We start from the raw sequence: 13,128 nt of genomic DNA, 5'->3' as shown, positions 1-13,128 counted from the left end.
CTGTGGTGATACGTAAAGGAAACAGTTCCTCCATGAACCTGCTCACAGCGAGGTCTGTGGAGGTCTGGGCGACTTGGTTGGTCATCAGGTCAGTGTTGGTTCTCTCTTACGCTTTATCTCACGGTCGGTCATCTGTCAGCCAGCGGTGTGTGTGTGTGTGTGTGTGTGAATGGCTGAATGAGAACAGTGTTCTGAATCAGTTTGTCCGTGAAGGCAGAAGGTCCATAGCGACAGCAGCCTGCTCTGTAGTGCAGAACGTCCTCGTCAGCTTCTCAGTCTGTGGAGGTTTTGTTCTCGTTGATCGGGAAGCCGAACTTGTTGATGTGACGTTGAACTCAGATGAGATAAGATGAACTTTATTGATCCCGCAGTGGGGAAATTCACTTGTTGTGGCAGCTCACAAGGACAGAAGAGGAGTGCAAAAAGCAAAGAGTGTGCAAAAACAGTTACAAAAGAATGTAGAGGTAAAATAAATTAACAATTTACACGGTAAGTAAAAACAGTACACTATAAAGCTATATACAAGTCCTCATAAGGGAAGAAAGAGGACTAGACCATAGAATCATACAATCTAACAGCAGTGGGAATGAAGGAGCTGCTGTAGCTCCTTCCTACACTGAGGGTGTAGCAGTCTGCCGCTGAAGGAGCTGCTCAGAGCCTCCACTGTCTGATGCAGAGGGTGAGAGGTGTTGTCCATGATGGATGTCAGCTTGGCTAACGTCCTCCTCTCACCCACCTCCTCCACAGAGTCCAGTGGGCAGCCCAGGACAGAGCTGGCCCTCCTGACCAGCTTGTTCAGTCTCTTCCTGTCCCCAACAGACCACAGCGTAGTGAACAGCAGAGGCTACCACAGAGTCATAAAAAGTCCTTAGGAGGGGCCTGCACACTCCAAAGGACCTCAGTCTCCTCAGAAGGTGGAGGCGACTTTGGCCCTTGTTGTACAGGACATCAGTGTTATGGGCTCTTCAGCAGGCTTTGCCTCAATGCAACTTGGCTGAAGTGAAGCAGCAATCAGCACAAGCTTTTGTCATGTCTGGCGTTTGAAACGTGATGTCTTAATATTCACTGAACTAACATCATCCTGCTGTCCACTGACTTCCTGCTGTGCAGCAAACGTGTGTGTACGTTCTGAACGTGTTCCCTGTTCGTCTAATGAAGTTTCACTGATTCAGCGGCAAATCAGTTAACCACCGTAATCGATCATGGAAAGAATTGTTATTTGCAGCCGCGGTTGCTTTAACAGTGTGTTGTTGTGTAACAGGAAGTGGTGACCATCGTGGTGTTCGGGGTGGAGTACATGGTGAGGATCTGGGCTGCAGGTTGTTGCTGCCGCTACAGAGGATGGAGAGGACGACTCAAATTCGCCAGGAAACCGTTCTGTGTCATCGGTGAGTCTGATGACTTTAACAACGTGGTGAGCTCTCTGTTCAGAGGAACAGACCTGAGATCAGTCACAGAAGCACTGTTAGCTTACAGTTACTCACCTGTCGGCAGGTAAGTCTGCTCAGGAGTGAGCTGAGTGATGTGAGACACTGCGTCTCCCTGACCTGTCTCTCTCTCTCACCTGTCTGCAGACATCATGGTGTTGATTGCGTCCATCTCAGTGTTGGCTGCGGGGACTCAGGGAAACGTGTTTGCCACATCAGCCATCAGGTCGCTTCGCTTCCTCCAGATTCTGAGGATGATCAGGATGGACCGTCGGGGAGGAACCTGGAAGCTGCTGGGATCAGTCGTCTACGCCCACAGCAAGGTAACATGGGAAATACCTGTCTGTCTGTCCATCTGTCTGTCTGCCACCTCACCTGACGTTTCAGCTGCAGCTTCGACTGCTCGCAGTACAGACACTGCAGCTGTCTGTGCTGCTGCTGCCTTCACTGACGTTTCATCGCTTTGACTTCACTGAAGTTTCTTTCCTTCCCGACTGAACTGATTTTCATTCTCTAACGGAACGTGTTTGGTGTGTGTGTGTGTGTGTGTGTCGCTGTGTCAGCAGTATTAGTTTATCAGTATCATGTTCCTGACATAGAGCTTGACATCTGATCGCTTTCATTTATCCTGGACCGTATCGATCAGACTTATTGATTACTTCTCCATCCTGCTTCAGTTGCTCAGCCTAACCTCTGTTCATGACTCTGTCACAGTGCCTGTCTCTCTCTCTGTGATGATGATGATGTCTCTCTCTCTCTGGGTGATGATGATGTCTCTCTCTCTCTCTCTCTCTCTCTCTCTCTCTCTCTGGGTGATGATGATGATGTCTCTCTCTCTCTCTCCCTCTCTCTCTCTCTCTCTCTCTCTCTGGGTGATGATGTCTCTCTCTCTCTCTCTCTCTCTCTGGGTGATGATGTCTCTCTCTCCCTCTCTCTCTCTCCCTCTCTCTCTCTCTCTCTCTCTCTCTCTGGGTGATGATGTCTCTCTCTCTCTCTCTCTCTCTCTCTCTCTCTCTCTCTCTCTCTCTCTGGGTGATGATGATGATGTCTCTCTCTCTCTCCCTCTCTCTCTCTCTCTCTCTCTCTGGGTGATGATGTCTCTCTCTCTCTCTCTCTCTGGGTGATGATGTCTCTCTCTCTCTCTCTCTCTCTCTCTCTCTGGGTGATGATGTCTCTCTCTCTCTCTCCCTCTCTCTCTCTCTCTCTCTCTCTGGGTGATGATGTCTCTCTCTCCCTCTCTCTCTCTCCCTCTCTCTCTCTCTCTCTCTCTCTCTCTGGGTGATGATGTCTCTCTCTCTCTCTCTCTATCTTTCTCTGGGTGATGATGTCTCTCTCTCTCTCTCTCTCTCTCTGGGTGACGATGTCTCTCTCTCTCCCTCTCTCTCTCTCTCTCTCTCTCTCTCTCTCTCTCTCTCTCTCTCTCTCTCTCTTTCTCTGGGTGATGATGTCTCTCTCTCTGTCTCTCTCTCTCTGGGTGATGATGTCTCTCTCTCCCTCTCTCTCTCTCTCTCTCTCTCTCTCTCTCTCTCTCTCTCTCTCTCTCTCTCTCTCTCTCTGGGTGATGATGTCTCTCTCTCTCTCTTTCTCTGGGTGATGATGTCTCTCTCTCTGTCTCTCTCTCTCTGGGTGATGATGTCTCTCTCTCCCTCTCTCTCTCTCTCTCTCTCTCTCTCTCTCTCTCTCTCTCTCTCTCTCTCTCTGGGTGATGGTGTCTCTCTCTCTCTCTCTTTCTCTGGGTGATGATGTCTCTCTCTCTCTCTCTCTCTCTCTCTCTCTCTCTCTCTCTCTCTGGGTGATGATGTCTCTCTCTCTCTCTCTCTCTCTCTGGGTGATAATGTCTCTCTCTCTCTCTCTGTGATGATGATGTGTCTCTCTGTCTGTCTCGCTGTGTGTCTCCGTCTCTGTCCCTGTGCAGGAGCTGATCACGGCGTGGTACATCGGTTTCTTGTGTCTCATTCTGGCCAGTTTCCTCGTTTACTTGGCAGAGAAAGAAGACAATGAACAGTTTGAGACGTATGCAGACGCCCTCTGGTGGGGACTGGTGAGACATTATACATTAATACACACACGGACACACACTGTCATAGGACAGATAGCACTGGTTTTACCTGTTGGTGATGATGTCATTGTGCAGTCAGGTACAGGTGTGTTGATGATGTCGTTGTACACAAAGACATAATGTTTCCTTTTCAGTGATGAGACAGTGTGATTGGTCTTTGTCTGTCTCCGTCAGATCACTTTGACAACCATTGGTTATGGAGACAAGTTCCCCATCACCTGGAATGGACGCCTTCTGGCAGCAACCTTCACTCTGATTGGAGTTTCATTCTTTGCTCTGCCTGCTGTGAGTCGCTGTTTACCTGAGTAAACCTGAGACAGGTGAGCCTCCACGTTTGAGCCCGGCTCACTTGTCTTTCTGTCTGTCTCTCAGGGGATTCTGGGTTCTGGTTTCGCTCTGAAGGTTCAGGAGCAGCACCGACAGAAACACTTTGAGAAGAGAAGAAACCCAGCAGCTGGACTCATTCAGGTGAGCCAACACTCTGATCGTACGCCTTCTTCGCTCATGAATTCACCCACCTGAGGACAGCCTGAAGGCTCTGAGGAGCTGAGCTTTTAGTTTGAAAATCACTGGTGTTCAGAAGCAGAATCACTTTATTGACAGTATATATATTTTTACACACACACACTGAATTCGTCTTCTGCATTTGACCCATCCTTAGCTGAACACACACATGCAACACCCGGCAAATTACATGCAGTGAAACACACACAGGAGCAGTGGGCAGCATCGAGCACCTGGGGAGCATATTGGGGGGTTAAGTGCCTTGCTCAAGGGCACACTTCTCTGGTGTCAGCATCTGGTTTGTAGCCGTTTCCATGGAAACAGTCATGCTCTCCGTGTGCACAGGCGGCTTGGAGGGTTTACGCCACAAATCTGAGCAGAACTGATTTGACTTCAACCTGGGATTATTATGAGAGGACGGTCTCCGTCCCCATGTACAGGTGAGTCTCCACCTGTCCACCTACAGACAAGCGTTACTCTCTATAAGAGTATTAAATGTGAGTGTGTGTGCGTGTGTGTGTCTCCAGGTTGATTCCACCTCTCAATCAGTTGGATTTATTGAGGAACCTCAAGAACAAATCAGGACTCTCGTTCAGGTCAGCAGTGTTTCATACAGTAAATCAAAATACAAATACACAGACTACGACAACTTCTGCAGTACTGTTTGTGATCAGCTTCACGTTCTCGAGTTGTTTAACTTTTAAAACCGTCAAAATCATTATTAAAATTCGTCATTTGTGTGTGCGCAGGAAGGACGTCCAGCCTGAACCGTCCCCCAGGTCAGTTGGGGGTCACAGAATCTGGCCTTTCTGCTCCACATGCTGTAGTTTATCTTGCCTGAGGGCAGAGGGCCGAGCAGTCCGTGATGTGGTGTGCGATTGGCTCCAGCAGTCACTCTCTGCAGGCGCTGTGGTCTCCATGCCAGATTCTGTGTGCCTTCTGTTGCCAGTCACATCCCTGTTTCAGTGATTAACTGTGCTACTTGTGTTGTTTTAGAGATGGTTACAATTTAGTAGGTTTTGTGTTTCTCCAAAAGCTTCCATTCGACTGTTTGTGAAAAAGTTCACATACAGTCCTGTTGTAAAGTCAGAAATCTTGACTTTGTTCTTTTATTCTGGTACACAGTGCAACCTTATGCTCAGACAGAAATTATCAACAGGAAGTGTAAATATGACGGACTGCTTCTCTCGTCCCTGCAGTCAGAAGGTCAGTCTGAAGGAGAGGGTCTTCTCGTCTCCCCGAAGCTCTGGAACCAAAGGGAAAGGTTCTCCTCAGCACGGTGGGTAACAAACCAAAGTCTTTCATGGTTGGTTGCAGAAGAGTTTACAGGAAACATTCACATAATGTTTGCTGTTCAACACCACATCAGCAACATTTTTGAGCCTTCTGAACAGACACAACAGTCACACGAAGTTCTTTGGTTTAGTTTACCAACCAATAAGAACAGGGTGATCTGCCTGCTGTGACGAGCTGCTGTAGAATCTCATTGGACTGAGAACCTGCAGACTGTTGGACTGTCATGAACCAGGACAAACCAGAACCCAGCAGAAACGATGCTTCTCACTGTGTTGTGCCCTTCCTTTCCTTCCTGTTTCCAGTGGTTCCAACAGTCGGCCCTGGTGTTGCTCCCGGTGTGGGTCCTGGAGTGCCTGCAGGTCCTGGAAACTTGGCGAGTGTTCAGGCTCTGCGACGGTCTCCGAGTATGGAGCCCAGTCTGGAGGACAGTCCCAGCAAGGTGCCAAAGAGCTGGAGCTTTGGAGAACGTAGCAGAACCAGACAGGCCTTCAGGATCAGAGGAGCTGCCTCCCGTCAAAACTCTGAGGGTAAGAGAGACGAGTACATCCAGTCAGAGCAATCCACTTGTATGTCAGAACTCCGACAGGTGGAGCTCTGGTGTCCACAGCTACAGAACAACTGGAGTCACCGTAACTTCAGAGCGTCTGCACGAGCTTCTCTGTTGTGATGGATTTGAACAAGTTTTCTTTACTTTTATTGGTAAAAAGATTCATGGCATACTATTTGCACCACAGCACAAGACACGAGACAGTTTTATCTTTCTGTTTCCTGAGCGTTTTTCCTGACTTTTCCAAGAAATCAGACTGGTACACGTCCACGTCCCTTTCTGTGGAAAATGATCCAACTGGCCATAGACATTAAGATATAATAACAATACAAAACAGAGGTGAGAGAAAACTACCAGAACAAAGTTAGTTTAAGAACGGCCCAAAGACAATATATCAAGTAAATATACGCCCACTGACCTGCCATAGAACTGCCATATGTCCACATGTGTTGATGGTGTGTGCTTGTGATAAACTGAAGGATGAAGTGTCCCTTCATGTGTTGAGAAAATTCTCTTCTGCTGGAGATTAAAGCAGCCAACAGGACATGAAGGAGTTCAGATGAGCTGAAACATCCAGAAAGACACTTGAATGCACCAACATCAGATATAGTAAAACATTTTACTGCATAATGAATACTTTTCATACCCAAAAATTGATCAAATGTGAAGAATCCTCATCATCTGATGAGTTTTAATGGGTTCTGATTGGTTAGACTGAATCACCTCAGATGTGATGAGTTTATGTCAAATTATGCAAACTTCATTACAAAAACACAAAGACTAGACAAGAAGGATGTAGGGAAGATAGAAGGAAAGGAAAGGAGGAGAGAGTCCAAAGTTTTGCTATTTTACTGGTTCTGGAAGCTTTTGTGTCCACATACAACAACTACAACTCCCATGATTCATAGCTGCACTATGAAATCCTGATTGGAACTTAAGTTGTTGAATGTCAGATTGCTTCCAGTCTTTGTGCTAAGCTAAGCTAACTAAACTGCTTGATGATGATGATGATGATGATGAAGAAGAATAGAGTGTACTCTTCCTCTGGTGAAGGTGTGTCTCCTCCTCTTCCTCCTCCTTTAGTGCTGATAGAGATGCAAGACGAAGAGTTCAGACAGAAGAGCTCCCCAGGTCAGCGCACACACACACACACACACACACACACACAGAGTCACTGATGCAAACTGAACATTTCCTGCTGTTGCTGCTTCACATTAAAAGCCTTCTACAGGCACACCAGCTGGATGCTTTTATTGTGAATACCTTACAGGAAATGCAACATGTCTGTCACTAGTTAGTGGACCTTAGTGGTCCAGTCAGTTCTGTTCAGCTTATCTGTTTTAAATCCCAGCTGCTGTGAAGTGACAACAGGACTCTTACTGTGGTGCTCTCGAACTTTTCTTTGGCTGAAGACCCTTTAAACAAATTGATATGTAGTTGGTCTCATTGTTATAGTGTGTGTGTGTGTGTGTGTGTGTGTGTGTGTGTGTGGATTGTGATCCTCTAATCAAAGACCCCCACCAACAACAACAACTTGTTTTACATAAACCTGCAGAACTTCTATTTGATGCTATGAGAACGGGGCAGAAAAGTCATGATTGACGGTTGAGTGCAGCTCCTGATTGGCTCAGATGGGTGTGTGGGCGGGAAGACTCTGGCTCCAAATGATGTCACCAGAACAAGATGGCAGCGCTCATGTTTGTGGCGTTTTAACTTCAGGGAGGAAGTGGAGACGCGTCGTCTGTCGTTACTTATGTCAGTCATTCTCTCAACTGACTGACTGACTGAGTGTCTTGTGTTGTGGGTAGTTGCTGCAGCTCCACATGCCTCTGGCAGGGGGCGCTGAATGACGCAGTGATGTTGTTGTTTCAGAGGCCAGTCTGCCAGGAGAAGACATGGTTGATGACAACAAGAGCTGCCACTGTGAGTTTGTCCCTCAGGACCTGACTCCAGGACTAAAGGTCACCATCAGGGCCATCTGGTACGAACTGTCTGCGTTCATTTCCACTCAGAAGCGTTTTGTTTTTTATCTGCTCATCATTCATCGCTTTTATTCACTGTTTATTTGCTGGTTATTGAGCACTGAACTCATTCTGCTTTTTATTCACATTATTTTTTTGTTTTTGTTGTTTCTTTTTTTTTATTAATTTGTGCTCACCCCAGGGTCAAAGGTCGCCATCAGCTGTTGGGTAAGAGCAGTCAGTATGACCTCCAGTTAGCTTCATTGTTTTCTGTTGTTTCAGCATTTTCTTTTGTCTGCCACTAAAGCTCCTGTCATTGGTAAGACATTCTTTGGTTCTTCTTCTTCTTCTTATTATTATTATTATTCTCTTTGTTAGTGGTGGTAGGAGTGTTGGTCTGCCCTTTCCTGTTTCTTAGATGAAGTTAAATTCCTTCCTGTCTATAGTAAAACTTTCCATTCTTGGCTCCCGCTGGAGCTGACGATCTGACTAAATGCTGTTAATCTGCTAATGCTAACAGCACCAGTTGTGTCTGAGATGTCTTGCACATGTTCTGACAGACGAGTTTTTTTCCCCGCATTTAAACTAGTCATCCAATCAGGGGTATTAGTTGCTACATCTCCATGTAAAGAGTCTAATGTGAAAACATAAGGGAAGGAACACGAGGGTCTTTAGCTCTGTTCACTCCTATGAAAGATGCTTAGTGCCGCATGAAGCTGAAAAATTTGGACCTCCGAGGTATAAAATTACCCAGATGTTCTTTGTAACTTCCACATTATAGGGCCCATGGATCCTGTGCACCAGACACATCTGCCAGCCAAGCATCTAACTTCCTTTGCTAATTTGAATGGGAATAAAATGATTTAATGTTATCAAATTGAGGATCAAAACCTGACAGTGAAAAGAGCCTTTTCACTTGACTGAAGCTCAAAAATCAACTGATTTACAAACGCTTGCTGGGCCAATGTGTGTCACACGATGTACTTACACAGTTTGTCAAATTGGCCAATTCAAAGCCTGGCAGGCGTCCTTGGGACTGGATTTGAAATTTCCAAACCAGTCGCAGTCAGTCACAATTTTTTTAAACATCAGAAACACCATCAGGAAGACGTAGCCGTAAATAAGCAGCTTTAACTGAAGTTCACTCAGCTCCAGTTCCGTTGGTTAGCTCCGCAGTCCTACGCTCCATCCTTTGTCTCCCTCCTGGAGGATCCTAATCAGATGCTGAACCTCGTCAACATGTAGGAGCAGTAGTTCTCCTCTGTGCTCCTCACCTGCTCTACAAGGCACCTTGGATGCTTGGATCCACATCTCATTTGATGTTCAAGTCTGCAGAGACCAGTCTGGACTAGATTGATCACATTAGCATCAGTACATCGTCAGAGGTTGGGTGTCAGCTGACTTCCTGTTTTCTTGCTCTCTCTCTCTCTCTCTCAGTATCATGCGTTTCATGGTGTCTAAGAGGAAATTTAAGGAGAGTCTTCGTCCCTATGATGTCATGGATGTGATTGAACAGTATTCAGCAGGACACCTAGACATGCTCGCCCGTATCAAGAACCTCCAGTCAAGGTAAAACCTCTGACCCTCGCACATTTATTTTAGGCAGGAGACCGGACTTTGGTCTCAGTTAAAACAAACTAACAAGAAGCTGAAACAAAAAAACATTATTATTGGAATGATATATTTCATCTTCACAGTTTCAGCAACTTCAGGCTCAGTTTAACTTATGCTGTCTCTGGGTTGGTAGGGTCGATCAGATAGTTGGCAGAGGAACACCAATTGCAGACAAGGACCGTCCCAAAGCAGCCAATGAGGAGCTTCCTGAGGACCCAAGCATGATGGGACGGTTGGGGAAGGTGGAAAAGCAGGTAACCAACAGCAACAAGTTGTTGTATCAGTTACCTGGAGTGGGGCAGCACTTTAACCTTCTGGTTTTCCTGATGCAACTTCAGTCTTGAGTCTGATTGGTCCTCTGCTGGTCTTGTGCCCCTCAGGTCCTGTCCATGGAGAGAAAGCTGGACTTCCTGGTTAACATCTACATCCAGCGAATGGGAATCCCTCAAGCAGAAACTGATGCCTACTTTGGATCCAAGGAGCCAGAGCCAGATCCAGCCCCGCCGTACCACAGTCCAGTGGATCAGCTGGAGAAGAGCCAGTCCATTTCCAAGATCCTGCAGTCAGTATCTACTATTCACGGGCAACCAATGAACCAGCATCAGACCAGTTGCTGATAAAATGTTGTTACTGACTGGATGTTAACATGCAGATGTTTTCTTGTTCCACAGGGTGTTACCTGGCGACCACATTGAGAAAAGTCGTATCATGACGAAAATGGTCCGCTCCAGCAGCTCCACTGGACACAGGAACTACAACGCCCCCACCTGTCCACCCTCCACTTCCTGGCAGCCAATCAGCTCCCAGCTCCACCAGCAGGCCCAGCCCCCTCCCCAGCGTAGCCATGGCAACACTCCAAGTCCAGTGGGGGATGCGTCACTGGTTCGACTTCCACCTCCTCCGGCTGGAGAGAGACACAGTGGGAACCGATCCAACCGGCACAGTACCGGGGACCGAGGAGGGGCGGAGAGACCAGAGAGGGGAAGAGAGGGGGCCAATGGGACCACAGGAGGAGGAGGTGGGGAGGAGGGGAAGCCAGACAGCGACACCTCCATCTCCATCCCGTCCGTGGATCACGAGGAGCTGGAGCGCTCCTTCAGCGGCTTTTCCATCTCCCAGTCCAGAGAGAATCTCGACTTCCTCAACAATGGCTTCTATTCATCCTCTGCCAACCTGGGAGACCACCGAGGAGGAGGCGCCGCCGCCGCCGCCACCCACTGTGCTGCTGTGCGGCCCTACATCGCAGAGGGGGAGTCGGATTCTGACTCGGAACTCTGTGCCCCCTCGCCGCACTCGGATCGTGCCTGGACTGGAACTAAGTAGAGTCACAGGTGCAAACTGGAACATAACCAGCAGAACAGTTGACATGATCAATATCAAAATGTGAATTAAAACCATGAAACTGTGTCAAAACCTTGAAACACCAGCTGGAGTTACAGAGTGAAGCATCATGGGGACCGTGAATGAGCCAAAACACCGGCTGTCATGGTGGTTTTATTCATGTGAATGTTTTAATTGTTTCTTCTCACTATCATTGATTGGCTCACTGCTTAGGCATGCTTATACCTGATTGGTTCACCGTTGGGACACACACCTGATTGGTTCACCGTTGGGACACACACCTGATTGGTTCACCGTTGGGACACGCTCACACCTGATTGGTTCACCGTTGGGACACACTCACACCTGATTGGTTCACCGTTGGGACACGCTCACACCTGATTGGTTACCCACTGGTACCTGCTGACATCTGATTGCTTGCTTCTTTCCATATTTAAGAATCTTGTAAAAAAATCAGCATCAACAGCAGCTCACTGTTTAATGTATTCATTGCATTTAAAAAAATCTTGACACAAAGCATTGTAGGGAAAACATGTATGATACACGCACACATCACCTTGCTAACAGTGTTGTGTTGTTGTTTGTAGTCTCCATTTCCTGTCCAGAGCTCAAACACAGACGCATCCTGAGCTGAACGTCTCTGCAGGTGAATGTTAAACTCACTCAGCTGTGACGTCATGTTGTATCGAAGGTAACGGAGGGAAAGCGTCGCTCTCTGAGCTGTGGCTATACGTACTGACGCTGAAAGAACGGTTTGAAGTTTTGAGGAGCGACCACAACTGAATTAGCTCATACAAAGATTGTGATGTTTTCACTTTGTTTTTCAGGCTGATAATTTTACAAAGAAATCGCTGTCATAAATCCCAAAAGATTCCAAAAAATGTGAGTCTACACTCGCTTTATATTCTTCAGCTCAAAACATAACTAATTAATTTGATTGTTCACTGAAACATTTTCAATGTTCACGTTGCCGACCTGAGTCTCTCGACTGACTGCATCACGTTTAAATTTCTGTGAAGCTGAAATCAAAAATTTCACAAACAATTTCTTAGGCTGTTTTCACAGAAGGTATACACTTCTATTGCAAAATGGAATCTTAGGTGGTTAAATAGAGGCCAAAAAGTCAGAATCTTGTCTTTGGGCTCATAGTGTTCATGCTAACCAGCTACTGCAAAAGGTTGGTTAAAATTACTGTGCATGTGGAACTGTGGATTTTAATGAAGCAACCTGTAATCTCTCAAAATTATTTAGCTAGCTCAGCTTTTGGCTTTGGAAGTTACTATTCGCAAGATAGTTAGCCTGCCTCGCTAATGTTAGCAGCTTAGACTAACGCAGATAAATGAATCCCTGCCTTATTCTGCTGCTGTTGTGTTTTTGGAAAGTTGATAGAATCCAAAAATCCATCGATACAGTTGCTAGACTGTGATTAGGTTATCGGTTAAGACTCGTGTGGTGAAATGAATCAGAAACTACACTACAGTGAACATGAACGCTGCATTTTTACATTATGATCACGACCTCACAGACACATTAGCATGTATATATGATGTAAGCATCCCCACTAATGATAATTATAAATCCCAAATGCTGATTACATCTGTATTATTTAAATGACATGATACTGAGGAGTCTTTGTCGACAGAGAAAAGCGGATCCATCCAGCAGGGGGCACCCAGGAGGATCAGCGTCACCTCAGGAAACCAAAGTAAGACAAACTTACCAAAATAAGACTTTTTTTATTAGCTGAGCTCTTTAACATCCCTGAGCAGCAGAGGAGTTTTGGACTGAGGGGGGCCCAGGGGCACTGAGATCCAGCCTGGACCCCACAAACCGCACATACAAGGTTTAAAGGTGACGGTTTGTTCATAGCTTTCATCATCAGATTGTATGTACGTCTTACCAGCTGATCAGTCAGCTCTCCTGTGATTGGCTGATGATCTGCTGAACCACATTAACGTGTTCGTTTGAATGTAAACACACTTGTTGTTTCCATTCAGTCTATCAGTTTCCTGACAGAAGGAAACCGTCTTTTTCTGTTTGTAATGTTTATAGACGTGTGTGAATAACGTCAGCTGTCTGACTAAACAACCATTTAAATATGTGCTGGATTCATGTTTTAACATAATGTAAAACTTAATTTAAACAACCTGATTATATTTTGCCAAATGTAAACGCATGTTGTTTCACAGACTCAGTCCTGATAAATCAAGCTGTATTTATGGAAGGGAGAACAATCGGTACGACTAACTCTTTAATCTTGTTCCTGCAGCTCAGACTAACATGCAAACTGTAAACTCTTTGTACAGAATGTTGCCTGTTTGATTGTATTTAAATATTAAAAACTTCTGATCATCTTCACTCTTTTCTACATGGTGTTAC

General features: G+C 46.2%; 1 protein-coding gene across 8 annotated transcripts in view; it reads left to right on the top strand.

Moving 5' to 3' along the window:
* LOC124057066 (potassium voltage-gated channel subfamily KQT member 2) overlaps positions 1 to 13,104 on the top strand; it is a 16,561-nt gene extending 3,457 nt beyond the window's left edge. Inside the window, exons 4-22 of one of the 8 annotated variants that reach the window (XR_006843060.1) lie at positions 1,262 to 1,388; positions 1,575 to 1,750; positions 3,343 to 3,468; positions 3,661 to 3,771; positions 3,859 to 3,954; positions 4,336 to 4,430; positions 4,518 to 4,586; positions 4,740 to 4,769; positions 5,190 to 5,269; positions 5,589 to 5,813; positions 6,917 to 6,964; positions 7,706 to 7,814; positions 9,232 to 9,363; positions 9,542 to 9,662; positions 9,789 to 9,970; positions 10,080 to 10,739; positions 11,337 to 11,395; positions 11,577 to 11,631; positions 12,392 to 13,104. Coding sequence is in view for 1 of the 8 variants with exons in the window: in XM_046385160.1 (XP_046241116.1) it covers positions 1,262 to 1,388; positions 1,575 to 1,750; positions 3,343 to 3,468; positions 3,661 to 3,771; positions 3,859 to 3,954; positions 4,336 to 4,430; positions 4,518 to 4,586; positions 4,740 to 4,769; positions 5,190 to 5,269; positions 5,589 to 5,813; positions 6,917 to 6,964; positions 7,706 to 7,814; positions 9,232 to 9,363; positions 9,542 to 9,662; positions 9,789 to 9,970; positions 10,080 to 10,731 (2,379 nt within the window). In the remaining 7 variants the exon portion in view is untranslated. Of the gene's footprint in view, positions 1 to 1,261; positions 1,389 to 1,574; positions 1,751 to 3,342; positions 3,469 to 3,660; positions 3,772 to 3,858; positions 3,955 to 4,335; positions 4,431 to 4,517; positions 4,587 to 4,739; positions 4,770 to 5,189; positions 5,270 to 5,588; positions 5,814 to 6,916; positions 6,965 to 7,705; positions 7,815 to 9,231; positions 9,364 to 9,541; positions 9,663 to 9,788; positions 9,971 to 10,079; positions 10,911 to 11,336 lie in introns of all 8 variants that reach the window. The other 7 variants (XR_006843057.1, XR_006843058.1, XR_006843059.1 and 4 more) reach the window with 7 other exon arrangements.
* Positions 13,105 to 13,128: the final 24 nt, after the last annotated feature.

The sequence above is a fragment of the Scatophagus argus genome, chromosome 3 (assembly GCF_020382885.2).
Source record: "Scatophagus argus isolate fScaArg1 chromosome 3, fScaArg1.pri, whole genome shotgun sequence".
In the NCBI taxonomy this organism is placed as follows: domain Eukaryota; kingdom Metazoa; phylum Chordata; class Actinopteri; family Scatophagidae; genus Scatophagus; species Scatophagus argus.
Note: the sequence above shows the minus strand (reverse complement) of the source record. Positions and strands in the feature narration are given on the sequence as shown.